We start from the raw sequence: 20333 nt of genomic DNA, 5'->3' as shown, positions 1-20333 counted from the left end.
ACCCTGCAAGGGAGGCAGGGTGGACAGCCCTCCAGGATCGGCCAGGCGTCTCCAGGAATTGGCCTCCATCCCCAGGTCATGCTAGGAACATAGGAACATAGGAAACTGCCATATACTGAGTCAGACCATCGGTCTATCTAGCTCAGTATTGTCTTCACAGACTGGCAGTGGCTTCTCCAAGGTGGCAGGCAGGGGTCTCTCTCCCAGCCCTATCTTGTTGGAGATGCTGCCAGGGAGGGAACTGGGAACCTTCTGCTCTTCCCAGAGCGGCTTCATCCCCTGAGGGGAATATCTTGCGGTGCTCACACATCAAGTCTCCCATTCATATGCAACCAGGGCAGACCCTGCTTAACTATGGGGACAGGTCATGCTTGCGACCACAAGACCAGCTCTCCTCCCAGACCAGCTCTCCTCCCAGAGACCAGCCCTCCTCCATGTGCGAAATATTGGGGGGAAATATTGAGGGGGAAATATCCCGGAACAGGTCAGCGTTGGCGAACCTTCCAGCTCTTCCTCCCAGGAGCTCGGGGGAGCACGTCTAGTTCTCCCCTTTATTTGCTCTTCCCAACAACAACCCTGCAGAGTCGGCCGGGTTGCCGGTCCTGTGCAGGGTCGGGCTAGGGTCTCCGGGAACCCGTGTCCATTTCCAAGCCACCTCCGAGAGTTTCGTAGCTGGATGTGGTGAGCAGTCTTGCTCCCCCTTCCTCCTACGGAAAGCGGCTTTCTGTGGCTGCCGAGGTAGAGGCCGAGATGTGGCGTCACTCCAGCTTGGGACTGACTCATCCTCTCCGGAGAGCTGCCGGCAAGAGAAGCAGCACGTGGGGGTCAGGCCCCGATGGCCGCGCACCAGCACCGTCTCTGCCCCGGCCTGGAGAGCGCCGTGTGCGCCCGGCGGCAGGCAGGAGCCCACCCCCAGATGAACAACCCCCTTGTTCAGACTTCTGAGGAGAGGCCCCTCGTTCCGAAATCCCGCTCAATGTCTCCGCGCGTTATTTATTCCTCCCTGATGTGTGAGGAGAAGGTGGGAAAGCGGAGGCGGCCGTGGAGGGCGGGGGGGGGGGGGAGAGAGAAGCCGAACTCGGCTAACGGGTAGGTGGACCTATTTCCAGCCTCCTCCTCGCCGAGGAGCTAATTTTAGCGTCCCTGCACTGCTTCTGTCTCCATTTATAAACCTGGGAGTGTCAAATGGTGTATCAGGCAAGCGGCGAATGAGCCGAGCCCACCGTTTTGCGTGGGAGCCGAGAGGGATTCTCGGCGGGCAGGAGAGGAAGCCAAGCCGGTGCTCCGAAATAACCTTCCTCTGGGAACGGAGGCGTTTCGGGAACGGGGAGTACAGGGACGGACACACAGGCGCACAATCTTGGTGGTGGGGAGCCCAGAGCGAGGGTCTTGCAAATGGGGTCTTTGGGTCGTCGTCCCCCCCCCCGCCGCTTGCCGGTCATGCTCCTGCCCCCCTTCGGCACGTGCTGGGTCCCTGACGCACTTCTGCATGCCGGCTGAGATCACAGGGGTTGGGGCTGTGGTTTATTTGCCCAACTCGGCGTCTTTGGAGAAGACTCTTCCTCAAGGAGCCCGTAGGCTCTCGGGAGGGACCAGGGCTGTGAGCAGGAACTCTCTCGGCTCAGGGCTGCCGCTTGGGGCACCTTCGGAGGAGGCCGGGAGGTTTTCTCGGGGGTCTGGGCCAATTCTGTCCACCCAGGCTGGCTGACGGGGCCCCTCCCAGGCAGAGATCGATCCAGGCTATGCCGGCGGGCTCTCCAGGACTTGCCATGCAGCAGGCAGGGAGCGGTCCCTAGCATGGCCTCCCGCCGGCTGCATGGTGGTGTCTCCTTGCGAGTAACTGGGGTGCCCCGTAGCCATTCCTGGGGTGCGGCAAGTGGGGACCCCTTGTTTCCGCCAGGGAAATGTTGGAGGCCAAGCAGCACACCCTCTGGACGTGGGGGGCGGGGTGTGTGTGTGTGTCCCCATCAGCCTAGGGACATAGGCAGTAGCCCGCTACTAAGTCAGACCATTGGTCTGTCTAGCTCAGTATTGTCTACCCAGACTGGCAGCGGCTTCTCCAAGGTTGCAGGCAGGAGTCTCTCTCTCCCAGCCCTATCTTGTTGGAGATGCTGCCAGGGAGGGGACTGGGAACCTTCAGCTCTTCCCAGATCGGCTCCATCCCCTGAGGGGGAATCTCTTCCAGTGCTCACACTTCTAGTCTCCCATCCAAATGCAAACCAGGGCGGACCCTGCTTAGCTAAGGGGACAAGGCACGCTTGCTACCACAAGACCAGCTCTCCTCTCCTAAAAAGATCTCAAGTACAGAGCCAGGAAAGATCTTAGGGAATATAGGAAGCTGCCCTCTACTGAGTCAGACCCTTGGTCCACCTAGCTCAGTATTGGCTTCACAGACTGGCAGCGGCTTTTCCCAGGTTGCAGGCAGGAGTCTCTCTCCCAGCCCTATCTCGTCCTTGGAAATGCTGCCAGGGAGGGAACTTGGGAGCCTAGATGCTCTTCTCAGAGCAGCTCCATCCCCGGAGGGGAAGATCTGACAGTGCACACACATCAAGTCTCCCATTCGTATGCAACCGGGGTGGACCCTGCTTAGCAAAGCTCACCATCCCTGCTTGAACCTGGGAGCTTCTGCATGCAAAGCAGATGCCCGGCCCCAACATTCCTTGGAAAGAGAAGGCCAGTTGGGGGAGCTGCTTTTCCGTCCTGCCACCCACAAGTCCCTGCCCGCTTCGCTGCCTCCGCTCCACTAAAAGTGCCGCTCATGACGCACACCCTTGCCTTATTAAAGTGCTTTGGAATCTGTGAGGGGGGGGGAGTGTTGAATCACGTGCTCTTCTTAACATGTGATCCATCCAGGCTCGGACACGCTGAGAGAATCGCCGCCTCTGGCCAGCGCTCGGTTGCGGCCGTTATTTATTATTTAATTTAATTTATCCGGTTCATATACTGCCCTTCCAAAAATGGCTCGGGGTGGTTGACATCCGAGTCAAAACGTGCGGTGAGGAGGGTGCAGAAGGCGGCCCTCTCTTAAGGTGATTAGAGCATCCTGGTTTTTTAAAAACCCAAACCTAAAACTCTGAGCTCGCCCCTGTGACCGCACGCTCTGCAAAGATGCTCGACACGGCTTGCCTTTCGGATGCCAGCAGCAGGTCGAAAGAGGTGTATCGGATAACCCTGCCCCCTGCCAGCAGCAAGGAGGGTGCCACCTTGTGTCGCTCGGAGCTGAGCGTATCGTTCCCGTATGGTGTTCGTTCCCGTATCGTCCCCGTATCGTTCTCTTGTCGTATCGTTCCCGTATGGGGTTTGATGAAGGGAGATGGATTTGGATGGCTCCTAGGCAATACTCTGCTTTGAAACCATAAAAGGGAAAGGGATTTGGGGGTGGGCAGTTTGGTTTATGGGCTCCAGAGAGGACCCCAGTGGCTGGGAGTGCTTTTGCTCTGATGCTTTTTACTACAAACTACTAGTACTATGAATATTTATATGCCGCTTTTTTTTACCCAAGTTCACAAAATGGTTTACATAGAAAAATAAATTACCGAGAAAAATGGCCCCCCGCTAACCCCAAAGGTCTGACAGTCTAGAAAGAAACATAAGGCAGATACAGGCAACAGCCACCGAAGGGATGCTGTGCTGGGGATGGAGATGGCCAGTTGCTCCCCCACTGCTAAATGTAAGAGAATCACCACTTTAAAAATGCACCTCTTTGCTCAGTGAGCAGAGGTGTTCATTTATTTTATTTATATAGTCTTATTCATTTACACCCCACAGTTCTGCCAAGGGGCTCAAGGCTGCTTGCAGGATTTCCTTCTTTTTCACTTCTCAGTGGCCCTGTGCGAGTTGGGTTGGACTGAGAGGGTGAGCTACAGAGAGGATTTGAATCTGGGTCTCTTCAAGCCCAAGGTGCTTTGAGCCCTGCATCTCTGTGGCTGTCAAATCTTTCCTGCACGAACCCATCCCCCTGTCATGACGGGGGTCTGTCCCCGGCCATGAGAACTGGATGGAGCTTCCATGCTCAGAGGCAATCTATCTCCAAATACCAGTCACTGCAGGAGTCGAGTTGCCGCCGTTGACTGACATTTCTGGAAATCCAACCCCACCCCGCCCTCGATATCTGTGGCATGAAAATCTCCACAATTGCTTTCAAGAGTCACCTGGAAATAGATTGCTGATTCCTAGAGACTGCGTGATTAGAGGTGGCAACCTTAGAGGGGCACAGAGATCCTGGCCACAATATGCAGCCCTGAAAATCTCCAGGGGTGCTTTCAAGAGTCCGCTGGAGACGGGTGCCCATCTTTAGAGACGCCCAACCCCATCCTGAAGACTGCACAGATAAAGTTAACTTCTACTTTTATGTTCTGTTTGTTGTAAGTCGCCCAGAGAAGTGAGTTTGGGGCGGTATGCCAACATACAAAACAAATAAGTCGATGCATAAACAAACATTTATGCATCGACTTATTTGTTTTGTATGTTGGCATATCGCCCCAAACTCACTTCTCTGGGCGACTTACAACAAACAGAACATACAGGTGAAACTTGGAAAATTAGAATATTGTGCAAAAGTCCATTAATTTCAGTAATGCAACTTAAAGGTGAAACTGATCTATGAGACAGACGCATTACATGCAAAGCGAAATAAGTCAAGCCTTAATTTGTTATAATTGTGATGATCATGGCGTACAGCTCCTGAGAACCCCAAATCCACAATCCCAGAAAATTAGAATATGACATGGAACCAAGAAGACAAGGATTGTAGAATAGAACAATATCGGACCTCCGAAAAGTAGAAGCATGCATATGTATTCAGTCCTTGGTTGGGGCCCCTTTGGCAGCAATTCCTGCCTCCATGCGGCGTGGCATGGATGCTCTCAGCCTGTGGCACTGAGGAGGTGTTATGGAAGACCAGGATGCTTCATTAGCAGCCTTCAGCTCTTCTGCATTGTTTGGTCTCATGTCTCTCATCCTTCTCTCGGCAATGCCCCATAGATTCTCTATGGGGTCAGGTCAGGCGGGTTTGCTGGCCAGTCAAGCACAGTACACTGTATACTTTTCAGAGGTCCGGTATTGTTCTATTCGACAATCCTTGTCTTCTTGGTTCCATGGAATATTCTAATTTTCTGGGATTGTGGATTTGGGGTTTTCATGAGCTGTACGCCATGATCATCACAGTTATAGCAAATTAAGGCTGGACTTCTCTCGCTTTGCATGTAATGCGTCTGTCTCATAGATCAGTTTCACCTTTTAATTTGCATGACTGAAATTAATGTACTTTGGCATGATATTCTCATTTTCCGAGTTTCACCTGTAAGTGTCTCTGGAGGGTCTTTCCCCCCCAGTGGGTCAGAGATGGGGAGGCTCTTATTTCAGCAGGGAGGGCATCCCAGAGTCTCGGGGTGGGTGGGGGCGGCAACAGAGGAGGCCTGTCCCTGAGTAGCCACCAGATGGGCCGGTGGCAACTGCAGACGGGCATCTGTGGACGATCTCGATAGGCTCATAGCCAAGAAGGCGTTTTCGTAAATGCCCGAATCTCCGCTGGGAGGACACCGCTTTTAAAAACTGGGTTTGAGGAGTGGGGAGGCTCACCTCCTCTCCCCACCTTGCCATGGGACCCTCTGGCCCGGCAAACTCCCCCGTTCCCTCCAGGTTTGCCTCCTTTTTGCCCACTAGCATCAGCCTCACCGGCAGGTTTCGTCGACAAATCCTGGCCCTCTCAGAGCCGTTTCGTTCCGACACGCCCAGGCCGCTGGCGTATCGGTTTCTGAGAAGCCGGTGTTGTGACAAGTTTGCTGGCAGGATTGAAGCGTGCCGGCGCTGTGGAGTCCCGGGCGCGGAATAAATAAGAGATGCTGTGCAGTTTTTGCAGCATGCTCGGGGTGTGTGTGTGTGTCGGGGAGCGAGTGGGTGGTTTTGTTTAAAATACTCCCATTTACAGTCAGTTAACCTTTACGTTACCTAAATGAAAATTGTGCAAACCTGAAATTTTCGCTGATCAGGTTGCTTAGGAACAGGCGGTTGGTTTCCATAAGACAATGGGAGCGTGGTTACTGATCGGGCTATTAGAAATGGAGCCAGTTAGCGGCGTTACCTTGCGTTCCTGGCTCTGTCTCCCGTAATTGCCTGTTTCTGCACCTCTGGAGAACGCCCACCTTTCCCGGCTCGCTCCGGTGGCCGGATCCACACAAGCAGCCATTCCCGTGCGTGGAGCTCAAAGCATAACGGAGCCCTGGCCGTGGGGAGGGGGGACAGGCGGTGCCCTGCTTGGGGTCCCGTGGGGTTTGCCCAGGGCTGAGAACCACAAGAGTGTTTATTATCCAGGGACGGGAGCAGGTCCGGTGGTAACGGGCAGGAATTGGCCCCTTTGCCAAGCAGAGCCCACATCTGGGTGGGTGAATCCCTGTGAGGGCATATTCCCTTGAAGGGATGAGGCCATAGCTCAGTGGAAGAGCGTCGGCCTGCTTGTGTGCAGAAGGTTCCCAGTTCCCTCCCTGGCAGCATCTCCAACGAGAGAGGGCTGGGAGAGAGACTCCTGCCTGCAACCTGGGAGAAGCCGCTGCTGCCAGCCTGCGAAGTCAATACTGAGCGAGGTGGACCAAGGGTCTGACTCAGTAGATGGCAGCTTCCTATATTCCCTCAGATCTTTCCTGGCTCTGTACTTGAGATCTTTTTAGGAGAAGAGAGCAGGTCTTGTGGGAGCAAGCATGACTTGTCCCGTTAGCTAAGCAGGGTCTACCCTGGTTGCATTTGAAGGGGAGACTAGAAGTGTGAGCAGCACTGGAAGAGATTCCCCCTCAGGGGATAATGGGGCCGCTCTGGGAAGAGCATCTAGGTTCCCACTTCCCTCCCTGGCAGCATCTCCAAGAGAGGGCTGAGAGAGACTCCTGCCTGCAACCTGGGAGAAGCTGCTGCCAGTCTGGGAAGACAAGACTGAGCTAGGTGGACCAAGGGTCTGACTCAGTAGATGGCAGCTTCCTATATTCCCTAAGATCTTTCCTGGCTCTGTACTTGAGACCTTTTTAGGAGAGGAGAGCTGGTCTTGTGGTCGCAAGCATGACTTGTCCCCTTAGCTAAGCAGGGTCCGCCCTGGTTTGCATATGAAAGGGAGACTAGAAGTGTGAGCACTGGGAGAGATTCCCCCTCAGGGGATAATGGGGCTGCTCTGGGAAGAGCATCTAGGTTCCCACTTCCCTCCCTGGCAGCATCTCCAAGAGAGGGCTGAGAGAGACTCCTGCCTGCAACCTGGGAGAAGCTGCTGCCAGTCTGTGAAGACAATCCTGAGCTAGGTGGACCAAGGGTCTGACTCAGTAGATGGCAGCTTCCTATATTCCCTAAGATCTTTCCTGGCTCTGTACTTGAGATCTTTTAAGGAGAGGAAAGCTGGCCTTGTGGTCGCAAGCCGGACTTGTCCCCTGCTGCTGGAGAGGGCCAGATTTCTCTCCTCCTGCTAAATATAAAGAGAACTGCCACTTTGAAAGATGCCTCTTTGCTTCGTTAGCAGGGGTTCTATGTAAACTGCTTTGAGAACTTGGTTGAAAAGCGGTATATACATATCTGTAGCAGCAGCAGTCGTAGATATAATCATATGAAGAGCAGGGTTCTCCCATTTTTCCCCTCACCTGTGTGCAGAAGGAGTTTTGTTCAGGGCGGCGGCATCAAGGCAGTGTGTGGGCATGTGCAAACCTTCCTGATTAAAATCTGAGTGGGATCTAAAAATAACGGAGCGGACATTAAAAGGAAAACTTGTGCGCACGCGCATGTCTGCACACCTTAGAGGAAACACTGATAAGGAGTGCTGGAAAATTGCAGTCTCTATACAACAGAAGCGTGAGAGGAGAGCTGGCCTTGTGGTCGCAAGCATGACTTGTCCCCTTAGCTAAGCAGGGTCCGCCCTGGCTTGCATATGAAAGGGAGACTAGAAGTGTGAGCACTGGAAGAGATTCCCCCTTGAAGGGATGGAGCCGATCTTGTAGGAGCAACTAGGCTCCAAGCTCCTTCCTTGGCAGCATCTCCAACGAGATCGGGCTGGGAGAGAGACTCCTGCCTGCAACCTGGGAGAAGCCGCTGCCAGTCTGTGATGACAGTACTGAGCTTGATAGAACAAGCGTCTGACTCAGTATACGGCAGCTGCCTATGTTCCTATGAGGGTGGAAAGCGGCCTCAATGTGGCTAGACAGAAAAGCAATATCCGTACGTTCACTGCACAAAGGGAAACCATCTCTTGGAGATGCCCTAAACATCAGCGCTGTCTTCCCTATCAGTTATGGCCGGGGTTCTCAGACCAGGGCCCTCGGGTGGTGTCGGACTACAACTCCCATCATCCCCAGCCCTTGTGGCTGGGGACGCTGGGAGTTGTAGTCCACCACTACCTGGGGGGCGGCGCAGGTTTGAGTCCCCCCCCCCGAGTTATGGCGATGGTATCGTCTTCTTTCGTCCCGAGCTGGGTCACACGGTGCGCCATCCGAAGTCATGTTACACATATTTGCCCTCTGCAACCCACGTTCCGCAGCTGGCCTATTTTTAAAGTTCACATTTGAGAGCGCAGCCCAGCTAAAAATAATTCTGCTCTCCCACTCACCCCCCCCCCGCTGCACACACACCCCCACCTAACCAGATCAGTTCAGTGTTTGACATTTTGCATGAATTCATTTGCATCTCATTTGTCCATGTTTCTGCTTAATAGGTGGAGTGTAAGAAAGCACAGCCGAAAGAAGTGATGTTCCCGCCAGGGACGAGAGGAAGGGCTCGCGGATTGCCGTATACCATGGACGCTTTTATGCTAGGCATGGGGATGTTGGGTAAGTGTGAGCACAGCGGGGACATTGGCACGCAGGTCCTCTGGGTTTTTGTGTCCCTGTCCCAAGAGTTGGAGGCCAAGTTTGGGTGGCTTCAGACACTCATTTATCTGCTGAGCACATTTCTGGAGTGCTCCATACGCTGGGTTCTGGGCAGTTCACACTCTCAAAACGCAAGAACCACTGAACACAATTATTATTATTATGTTTATATTTACATCCCACTCTTCCTCCAAGGAGCCCAGAGCGGTGTCCTACATCCTTGAGTTTCTCTTTCACAACAACCCTGTGAAGTAGGTTAGGCTGAGAGAAGTGACTGGCCCAGGGTCACCCAGCTAGTTTCATGGCTGAATGGGGATTTGAACTCGGGTCTCCCCGGTCCTAGTCCAGCACTCTCACCACTACACGATCTAAAATATAGGGCGGGAGAGCTCTAAAACTTTTTAAAACCAAAAGCTATAAATTAAAAGCCCGATTAGACAGGTATGTTTTCAGGTCTTTCTTAAAAACTTCCAGAGAAGGGGAAGCTCGGATTTTGTTTGGGAGTGCGTTACAAAGTCCTGTGGCAATCCTAGAAAAGGCCCGGTTTTTAGTCACCACCCCAAACGAGCCGGTGGCAGCTGGACTACCCATGATTATCTTAATAGGTTCATGAAAAAGGCGGCGTTAACCCCTGCTAATAGACCAAAGTGGCCCTTCTTTTCTGTTTCACGGGGGGAGCAACTGGCCCTCTCCGTCCCCAGCACAGCATCCCTCCAGTGGCTATTGCTGGGGTCTCTCTTACGTTTCTTTTTTTAGATGGCGAGGCCCTTGGGGATAGGGAGCCATCTTTCTCTCTCTATTTATCTCTCTCTCTAAACCGCTTTGGAAATGTTGTTGAAAAGCGGTATATAAATAGTCGTCGTCGTCGTAGTTCTCTTAAAATGCCTTGGGCCCGAGCCATTCACATCACACAGAACCACGGTTTATTTTAATTAAGAGCAAATAGCTAACTGAGCACAGAGGCACCTTTTTAAAGCAGCGATTCTCTTATAAATATCAGGGGGAGAGCAACTGGCCCTATCTAACCCCAGCGGGGGAGAGCAACTGGCCCAAGTGGAGAGTAACTCTCCCAAGCGGGGGAGAGCAACTGGCCCTCTCCAACCCCAGCACACCCTCCTTCCAGTGGCTGTGACTGGGGTCTGTCTTCTGCTGCTTCTTTTAGGTTGTGAGCCCTTTGGGGACAGGGAACCATCTTGTTTATTTATTTTTCTTTTTCTATGTAAACTGCTTTGGGAACTTGATTGAAAGAGAGAGCTGGTCTGGTGGTAGCAAGCATGGCTTGTCCCCGTAGCTAAGCAGGGTCCGCCCTGGTTGCATTTGAATGCGAGGCTTGATGTGTGAGCACTGGAAGAGATTCTCCTTAGGAGATGGAGCTGCTCTGGGAAGAGCAACTAGGCTCCAAGTTCCCTCCCTAGCAGCATCTCCAACGAAATAGGGCTGGGAGAGTGACTCCTGCCTGCAAACTTGGAGAAGCCGCTGCCAGTCTGTGAAGCCAATACTGAGCGAGGTGGACCAAGGGCCTGACTCAGTAGATGGCAGCTTCCTATAGTCCCTAAGATCTTTCCTGGCTCTGTACTTGAGATCTTTTTAGGAGAGGAAAGCTGGTCTGGTGGTCGCAAGCAGGACTTGTCCCCTTAGCTAAGCAGGGTCCGCCCTGGTTGCATATGAAAAGGGAGACTAGAAGTGTGAGCACTGGAAGAGATCCCCCCTCAGGGGATAATGGGGCCACTCTGGGAAGAGCAGAAGGTTCCCATTTCCCTCCCTGGCAGCATCTCCAACAAGATAGGGCTGGGAGAGAGACTCCTGCCTGCCACCTTGGAGAAGCCGCTGCTGCCAGTCTGTGAAGACAATCCTGAGCTAGATAGACCGAGGGTCTGACTCAGTATACGGCAGCTGCCTCTGTTCCTATGAGTGCACCCTGTTCTTCAGGGCCCAGGGGTGCCTGGTGGAGCGAGGCAGCCCTCACGAGGGTCCCGTTGGCAAGTATGGGCCCACAATGACTCCCTTTCCGGCGCCCCACGGAGAATCCTTCCTCGATTGTCCCTGGAAGTTGATGAGCTAATCCAGATGTTGTTGGACTACAACTGCCATCATCCCCTGCTGCTCAAGGTTGGGAGTGCCTGACGTAAAGCAGTTCATGGCTCCCTCTTTGGGAAGGCAGCACAGAAGCAGGGCTTGGGTTGAAATGGTGGTGGCACTTGCCTGGCAGCTGCAGGGAGCCTACACTTGGGGCGTGATCCTTTCTGAGTTGAAAGGTGGACGCATGCCCGCTCACCCTTGGGAATACCCAAATTTGCATTTAAATGGATGTCCCCAATAAACAGTTGGGCTCACATTCACAGAAATAGGATTAGGGTTCAAAATGATCTTCTCCACCACCTCTTTCCTTCCCCGCTTTAAAAAAGAAAAAGAAAAAGAAAGAAAACAAAAGAAGAATTGAGTCGCACATTCTTAGAAGTCTCTTTGACAGTTCAGCATAGATAATTAAAAATCTCGTGGCTTTAAATGGCGCACCCGATAGAGACAGCCCGGGGAGATGCATAATCGCCTAGGTTGTAGCCATAATTAGGAGTTCCAAGGAGAGAGGACAGTATTGGACTCTGAGCCATTGTGCCCAGAGAGGCCTCATTAAAGGGGATAAATGGTGTTTAATGGCAAAATTCTATTTGCGTGGCAGGCCATTCTTGGTTATAATTGCCCCTCATTTGTTTCTGCTTAGTTGTTCTTCCTACCTATCATTTTACCTGTCAGCTGCTTCATTTTGCATAGATATTAAAAAAAATTCGGGGTCAGGCGGGTCGACGCAGAGACGGTAACTACGCGCGCACGCAGTGGTGTGCATAGTTTCCGTTGGTGCGTCCGCGCGCGCCACGCATGCGCAGAACACCGGCAAGAGACACGGATGCAGGTTTGCCTCAGGTGTAACGGGTTGCTACGCGGACCTACGAAGCAGAGACGGTAACTACGCATGCGCACAGTTGTGTGCGTAGTTTCCGTTGGTGCGTCCGCGCGCGCCACGCATGCGCAGAACACCAGCAAGTGAGACGGACGCAGGTACCTTAGGGTTTTATTATATAGGATGGGAAGGAAATGCCCACAGAGTGGCTTCCGGCCAGCACAGCATTGAACACAGGACACGGCTAGCCACGGAGGCCGCCATGCTGCCCCTCCACCGGAGGGTCTCTGAACGCCAAGGATTGTCATGGTCGGTCGCTGGGAGAGGACCAGATGGGGGCCCCATTCGCCTGCTCCGGGGAGGCATTCGGCAGTCTGCACCCCTGCCAAGCTGAGCCAAGAGGCACCTTTTCAATGGAGTGATGGTGCTCTTTACGTTTAGCAGGCGGGGAGCAACTGGCCCTATCCAGCCCCAGCACAGCATCCCTCCAGGGGCTGTGGCTGGTGTCCAATCTGGCCCAGAGTCACCCAGCGAGTCTCATGGCTGAATGGGGATTTGAACTCGGGTCTCCCCGGTCCTATTCCAGCATTCTAACCACTACACCACGCTGGCTTTCTTTTATTTATCAATATCTATGTCAACAGCTTTGGGAACTTTGGGTTGAAAAGTGGGGTATAAATATTTGCCGTATTCGTATTAATGCCACAACCACAAAGGGGCCGGCTGCCCCACAGGCCTCCACCAAAGCCTACCCCACTTGGTGGGTCTGCCCTTCTTCAGAGGGGTGTGTGGGGGGAGTGTAGAGTTATAAGGAACCCTTGTATCCTGAACAAGCCCTCCACGTGGTTGACCTAGCGAAAGGAATGAGAAGGTGGTTGCCTATCCCCAAAGGGGCTCGCCGTTTAGAAGGAGACACGGGGGGCCCATTTTGGCAACAGCCACTGAAGGGGCGCCTAGCTGGTCCGAAGTGGGGCCACTGCCCTCCCCCCGCTAAGAGTGAGAGAGCCGCCATTTTGAAAGGGGGCTCATGGCTGGCCCAGTTGGCAGGTGCGGCTTAACGAGGCCGCCCTTGAGCCCCCTTGCCTGCTTGGCTTTGCCCAGAGAAGAGGGGTCTCTGCCCCCAAGGGGGAGACCCCCGACGCCGGAGAGGGACCGTTGCTAAGGAAGCCCCCTCCCCTCAGCGGCTAAACGGAAGAGAGCCGCCATTTTGGAGAGGCGCCTCTTGGCCCAGTCAGCAGGGCTGCTTCCCACACAGTGGGGGACTGGAGGTGGTTGCCTGCCCCAAAGGGGCTCCCAGTCTAAAAAAAAACCCCACTGCAGGGAGGTCATGCTGGGGCTGGAGAGGGTCGCTTGCTCTCCCCCTGCTTAAATATATGCAGCTTTGCAAGCAGAAGTTCTTGAAGCAGTTTATGTGGAGAAGTGAAGAAGGTGGATCTGTGCCCTTCTGGGAACGGGGAGTCTAAAAAGCGGCACAAGGGAGACCCCAGACACCCACCCACCCCCAGAGGTCCTCTGGGCTGGGCCGATGAGGGACTGCTGCCCCCTCCCCCCTGCTGAGAGTGAGGGAGCCGCCATTTTGAGAGGGGGCTCATGGCTGGCCTAGTAGGCAGGTGCCGCTTAACCAAGGCGGCCCTTGGCCCGAGGGGGCTGCTCCTCCGTTGTGTGGCTGGAGCCCCTGCCTGCTTGGCTTTGCCCGGAGAAGAGGGGTCTCTGCCCCCAAAGGGCCCCCGGTGCAAAGGGAGACCCCAGGGAGACCCCAGACGCCGGAGAGGGACCGTTGCTAAGGAAGCCCCCTCCCCTCAGCGGCTAAACGGAAGAGAGCCGCCATTTTGGAGAGGCGCCTCTTGGCCCAGTCAGCAGGGCTGGTCCCCACACCGTGGGGGGCCTGGAGGCGGTTCCCTGCCCCCAAAGGGGGCTCACAACCTAAAAAGAAAATGGCCGCTGGAGGCGACGGCAGGTCGCTGCCAAAGATGCTGCTGTGCTGGGGCGCATAAGGAACCGTCGCTCTCCTCCCGCTCCGGGCAAGAGAGGGACCCGTGACCCTGCCGTGAACTAGAGCGTTGCGGCTTCCGTCCTGGGCACGCTGACCAGGGAGTAAGCCCCTTCCGGGTCTGTGGGACTCCCCGCGCACTCAACCCTGCCTAGGACAACCAGCGGTCAAGGTCCTTGCCTGGCCGCCGAGGTGAGAGGCCAGCTCACTCTGGGTGACGTTTGAGAGAGTCTTGACACGTCAGGGCTTCCGGGGCTGGGTCTCCAAACCGACGCTGGCCAACCGCGTCCGAGGGGGTGCTGTGCTGGTCAGAAGGAAGACGGCTCCTCTCCCCTTCCCACGGTTTTGAAAGTGTCCCCTGCCCACTGAGCCGTGAGGCACCTTTTCGCCCTGAGTTGGCTACCACAAGACCAGCTCCTGCAACCAGAGCCAGAGCCAGAGAAGAACTCCCGACTGGTTCTCTGAGCGGCCCCATCCTCTCCCGAATGCCTCACAACACCATTCACGGCAGGCCGGCCCATAAATGCACCCCACAGCGTAGCCAGTAAGGCTTACTCCCAAGTAAGCAAGGATTGGAGGCGGGGAGCAAGCGTGACTGGCCCCCTTAGCTAAGCAGGGTCCCCCCTGGTTGCATATGAAAGGGAGACTTGATGTGTGAGCACTGGAAGAGATTCCCCCTCAGGGGATCATGGAGCCGATCTGGGAATAGCAGAAGGTTCCCAGTTCCCTCCCTGGCAGCATCTCCAATGAGATAGGGCTGGCAGAGAGACTCCTGCCTGCAACCTTGGAGAAGCCGCTGCCAGTCTGTGAAGACAATACTGAGCTAGGTGGACCAAGGGTCTGACTTAGTATATGGCAGCTTCCTATATTCCCTAAGATCTTTCCTGGCTCTGTACTTGAGATCTTTTTAGGAGAGGAAAGCTGGTCTTGTGGTCACAGGCATGACTGGTCCCCTTAGCTAAGCAGGGTCCACCCTGGCTTGCATATGAAAGGGAGACTAGAAGTGTGAGCACGGGAAGAGATACCCCTTCTCCGGGGATGGAGCCGCTCTGGGAAGAGCGGAAGGTTTCCACTTCCCTCCCTGGCAGCATCTCCGAGAGAGGGCTGAGAGGAGAAATTCCTGCCCGCCACCTTGAAGAAGCCGCTGCTGCCAGTCTGTGAAGACAATCCTGAGCTAGATAGGCCAATGGTCTGACTCAGTATATGGCAGTTCCCTATGTTCCAGGCTATTCCCCGCAAGGAAGGACGAAGGGTTTCCCCCGGAGGCAGCCCACGACTCCGTTGGGCTTGGATTCGCTCCTGGATAAAAGATGGGCTCAGACCTTAAAACTGAGCTCATGACGACTCCCAGGAAGGGTCTGTCCCATCTCCTTGGCCTCTGCAGGTGCCCTCTAGCGCATGCTGCAGGCGCACAGGCTCTTTCAGAGATCCCAGTGGGTTCCCTTCTTCCCCTGGTCTCCTCAGGGTGACTCCTGGTGGGATCTTACGAGCCTCCCCGAATGAGTGACGGATTCGCCATGAAGTCCAGATGCCTAATTATCCGCCCCGCCTCTCCTCTGCCGCCCCCCCCCCCCCGCCGCGCCCCACTGCATCCCGAGTTTCCTCTCCAGCAATTGGCCCCAGTCACGTCACGGCAGATGCGCCCGAGCCTGCCTGCTGCCTGCGTCCCGCGTTGCTTCTCACAAGCCCTCTTCAAGGTCAAGGCTGTCAGCAGCTTCTCAGCAGGCAATCAAAACCTTCCCTTCCGAACCCGTCAGCGGCACAGCGGCGGAATCCCACCCACGAGCGGGAGAAGGGTGTAATTAACTCATCAAGCCAAATTACCATCGGGAGGCTGGGAGGTGGCCTGCTATTTCGCCCGGGTCCCCGAGACCTCTAGCAGAACGCCGCACGCGTCTGTTCCTGGTTCTTCTAAGATGGGGAATGGGGGGGGGGAAGGGTGGATATCCTTGAAAGCGCACCGAGGAGAAGGCACAGACATGCCGCTGAGTGGATACGGGAAGCTGCCATCGACTGAGTCAGACCCTCGGTCTATCTAGCTCAGGATTGTCTACCCAGGCTGGCAGCGGCTTCTCCCAGGTTGCAGGCAGGAATCTCTCTCCCAGCCCGATCTCGTTGGAGATGCTGCCAGGGAGGGAACTTGGAGCCTAGTTGCTCTTCCCAGAGCGTCCCTATTATCCCCTGAGGGGGAATCTCTTCCAGTGCTCAGACTTCTAGTCTCCCTTTCATATGCAAGCCAGGGCAGACCCTGCTTAGCTAAGGGGACAAGGCATGCTTGCGACCACAAGACCAGCTTTCCTCTCCTAAGAAGATCTCAAGTACAGAGCCAGGAAAGATCTTAGGTTATATAGGAAGCTGCCATATACTGAGTCAGACCCTTGGTCCACCTCGCTCAGTAGTGTCTTCACAGACTGGCAGCGGCTTCTCCAAGGTGGCAGGCAGGAATCTCACCTCGGTCTCCATCTTTGAGGCTCTCCTTTGGACGGACAGCAGAGGGCAGCCCAAATGAGCAAAAGGAGCAGGAGCGACCCCCTTGTGAGGACGGACTGCAGCCATTGGACATTTTTTCATTGAGAAAGGAGGGGGACGTGATGGAGGTGGATCACGTGGATGGAGAGATGTTTTTTCCCCTCTCATGTAAATCTTAGAACCCGGGGTCATCCGGATTGAAGCTAAATGCCGGGAGATTCAGGACAGACTAAAGGACGTACTCCTTGACACAAGGTCTAGTTAACGTTTGGGACCTCCTGCTGCTTGGTGTGGTGATGGCCACCAGTCTAGACGGGTTTGAAAGGAAAATCCTGGAGACCTGGACTATCAAAGGCTACTTTCCTGGATAGCTCCACCAGGATCAGATTTAGGACCGACCAAAGGAAGTACTTTTTCCACACCGCGTATGGAAAAAGAGGCCTGTGGAACTCTCTGCCACAAGTTGTGATGACAGCCGACAGCCTGGATGGCTTTAAGAGGGGTTCAGTAGCCCCCCTGGAGGACAGGCGGCTAGTGGTCTGAGGGCTACGGCCACCTCCAGCCTCAGAGGCAAGATGCTTCTCAATACCAGTTGCGGGGGAGTAGCGGTAGGAGAGAGGGCATGCCCTCTCGCCTTTGGGCTCCCCAGAGGTCATCTGGTCGGTCCCTGTGTGAAGCAGGATGCTGGACTCGATGGGCTTCTTTGGGCCCGATCCAGCAGGGCTGTTCTGATGTTCTCCTAAGCCTTCTACGCTTCCCTCCGGCTCACCCCAGCCCCGAGGCGGCGGTCTGAGCCGTGAGCCTCTTCTTCCCAAAGCCCGGAGCTTTGACACGCCTCGGTTCCCTTCCCCTCCCGGGCGGCAGGATGCTCAGCCGGTCAGATTTATCTCCCCGGCCCCCTGAAATACTACCTGGCGCGCCGACGTCTCATTCCAGGAAGTCGCGGGCCGGCTTTTTAATATGGCCAGGGGAAGCAGCGCTCGTTCAATCTAGGCGGACGGCGCTCATGCATAAAAGCGGCTCCTGCCCTTCAGAGAAAGTCATTCTCTCTCGAGGAGCTGCTGCTGCTGCTGCTCCTCTAAATGACGGGGAGGAGAAGCTGGACCCGTCGTGTGTGTGTGTCTGTACATCACCCATATGAAGCCGCTTCCAGTCTGTGAAGACAATACTGAGCTCAGTAGACCAAGGGTCTGACTCAGTCTATGGCAGCTGCCGATGTTCTTAAGATAGGAAGCCGCGTTCTCCAGGCAGGGTGTTGCTTCCTGCATCAAGTGTGTGTGTTTGTCTGTACATCACCCATATGAAGCCGCTGCCAGTCTGTGAAGACAATACTGAGCTCGGTAGACCAAGGGTCTGACTCAGTATATGGCAGCTTCCTATATTCCCTAAGATCTTTCCTGGCTCTGTACTTGAGATCTTTTTAGGAGAGGAGAGCTGGCCTTGTGGTCGCAAGCATGACTTGTCCCCTTAGCTAAGCAGGGTCCGCCCTGGTTGCATATGAAAGGGAGACTAGAAGTGTGAGCACTAGAAGAGATTCCCCCTCAAGGGATGGAGCCGCTCAGGGAAGAGCAACTAGGCTCCAAGTTCCCTCCCTGGCAGCATCTCCAATGAGATAGGGCTGGGAGAGAGACTCCTGCCTGCAACCTGGGAGAAGCCGCTGCCAGTCTGTGAAGACAATACTGAGCTCAGTAGACCAATGGTCTGACTCAGTCTATGGCAGTTGCCGATGTTCTTAAGATAGGAAGCCTCCTTCTACTGAGTCAGACCCTTGGTCCATCTAGCTCAGGATGGTCTACACTGACTGGCAGCGGTTCTCCAGGGTTTCAGGCAGGAGTCTTTCCCAGCCCTACCGGGAGGGTTGAAGCTGGGACCATCTGCATATACCGAGCAACGGCCCCTGTGCCCAAAGTATCCCGTTCCCCACAATGGCCATATAGATGCCTCTGAGCAGATACTGCCTTGGGACTTGGAGGCCCTAACTAGCCACTATGGCTAATAGCCCTGTGCTCCTCCAGGGAACTCCTTTTAATGCCAGGGTCTACCGCCACACCTTGTGGTGTGGAGTTCCACAAGTTCATGATGTGTTCAGTCAGTTTCACTGGAATGCTCTGAGCTCTTGTTTCTTGGGAGAGGGAGGAGAACTCCACTTTGCCGGCCTTGTCAGTGAATGACAGGCTGGTCAGTTGAAGACCAGCTACCAACGTGAAAAACAATCTGAGTGCTTGGAAGGTTGCTGGTGGCACCTCAAGGCCAATGGGTCTTCGCTATAGTGGCCGTAGGTCCTCTTTTCTGTCTCTCTCTTGTGCAAGAAGCGAGACCCTGGGAGACTGCCACGTGCATTCTGCACGTGCACTGGAGATAACCTCAGTGTGCACCTAACCCTGTTAAGTGTGTGTGTGTGTCCGACGGTTTTGATTTCTTGTATAAAGATTTGTTTTCTTTTAATTTGCAAACGAATATGCATACCTGCAGGCAGGCAGCCCCTCTGAGTAAGCAGAAACCACGGCCTTTTTTGTTTTTTGGAGTGGCCTCATTTTGCCGCCCAACCATTCGGCCCAGGACCACCCCCCAAGTTTGACATTGGGAGGAAGAGGAGTTTATTATTATTATTATTAGTAGTAGTAGTAGTAGTAGTATTACATTTATATCCTGCTCTTCCTCCAAGGAGCCCAGAGTGGTGTACGACATACTTGAGTTTCTCTTTCACAACAACCCTGTGAAGTAGGCTAGGCTGAGAGAGAAGTGACTGGCCCAGAGTCACCCAGCTAGTATTATGGCTGAATGGGGATTTGAACTCGGGTCTCCCCGGTCCTAGTCCAGCACTCTCACCACTACACCACGCTGGCTTATAGGGACCTCATTCAGAAGAAGAGGAGTGTCCACCTTGAAGCTCAAATCCCGACGGCCATTTGACTGTCTACCTTCAATGGGGCAAGACGCCAGTTGTGTTGTACACACAGGGACTCGTGGTCTTTAGGTTAGCATTCTGGCTACAGTCCTGTGCACGCTTCCCAGTAAGCCCAGTAAGCTTCCCAGTAAGCTCCCCAGTAAGTTAGTCGGGTTAGGGTTAGGTCCCTCGCTCCAGGATCTGGCTTTGCAGCGAACCGAAAGGTGAACGAACTGAAGTTTTAGAGAGTCTGAACACGTCCGGCTTCCGATCCTTGATTTCAGAATCGATACTGGCAAATTACCGTGTTTCCCCGAAAATAAGACAGTGTCTTATATTAATTTTAGCCCCCCAAAATGCACTAGGGCAATTAGCGGTACATCAGAAATTGCTGCTAGGTCTTACTTTCGGGGTAGGTCTTACTTTCGGGGAAACAGGGTATTCTTTCCTTGACAAAACTGAGCTAGTGCCTGGGAGTTTAGCAGCATTATCATCGGGGCGGGAAACACACAGCCCGTTGGATAACAGCGACAAAGAACTGGGCACTGCCAAGGGATCTCTGATGGCTATTGCAGCCGAGGTCCTAACACGTTTTTCTCCACCCACAGGGACTCAGGAAGCTGCCATATACTGAGTCAGACCCTCGGCCCACCTCGCTCAGGATTGTCTACCCAGACTGGCAGCGGCTTCTCCAAGGTGGCAGGCAGGCGTCTCTCTCCCAGCCCCATCTTGGAGATGCTGCCAGGGAGGGAACTTGGAGCCTTCTGCCTGCAAGCATAGAGATGCTCTTCCCCAGACCGGCTCCATCCCCTAATGGGAAGATCTTCTAATGCTCACATATGTGGTCTCCCATTCAAATGCAAACCAGGACAGACCCTGCTTAGCAAAGGGGACAGTCCATTCTTCCCACCACAAGACCCAGCTCTCCTCCTCAGTCCCGGGAACTGCTGCTTGCTGAATCTGTGTCCTGCCCGTTTAACTTGACGCAATAACATTTTCCCACTCGCTGCTAATTCTTGGTGAGAGCCATCTCGTAAAGGTTTCTCCTCCAGAGAGAAACGGTCCCACCTCTGTTTTCATAGGAAGCTGCCATTTACTGAGTCAGACCCTTGGTCTATCTTGCTCAGTATTGTCTTCACAGACTGGCAGCGGCTTCTCCAAGTTTGCAGGCAGGAATCTCTCTCAGCCCTGTCTTGGAGATGCTTCCAAGGGAGGGAACTTGGGACCTCAGTTGCTCTTCCCAGAGCGGCGGCTCCATCCCCT

General features: G+C 54.3%; 1 protein-coding gene across 20 annotated transcripts in view; it reads left to right on the top strand.

Annotated features, from left to right (window-relative positions):
* Positions 1 to 20333, top strand: part of MSI2 (musashi RNA binding protein 2) — a 419652-nt gene that overhangs the window by 305690 nt on the left and 93629 nt on the right. For all 20 annotated transcript variants that reach the window (XR_008311763.1, XR_008311764.1, XM_053274690.1 and 17 more), the window contains one exon: positions 8675 to 8789. Coding sequence is in view for 18 of the 20 variants with exons in the window: in XM_053274690.1 (XP_053130665.1) it covers positions 8675 to 8789 (115 nt within the window). In the remaining 2 variants the exon portion in view is untranslated. The remainder of the gene's footprint in view (positions 1 to 8674; positions 8790 to 20333) is intronic.

This window comes from Hemicordylus capensis, chromosome 12 (genome assembly GCF_027244095.1).
Source record: "Hemicordylus capensis ecotype Gifberg chromosome 12, rHemCap1.1.pri, whole genome shotgun sequence".
In the NCBI taxonomy this organism is placed as follows: Eukaryota; Metazoa; Chordata; class Lepidosauria; order Squamata; family Cordylidae; genus Hemicordylus; species Hemicordylus capensis.
This window is presented reverse-complemented; position numbering and strand designations above follow the sequence as displayed.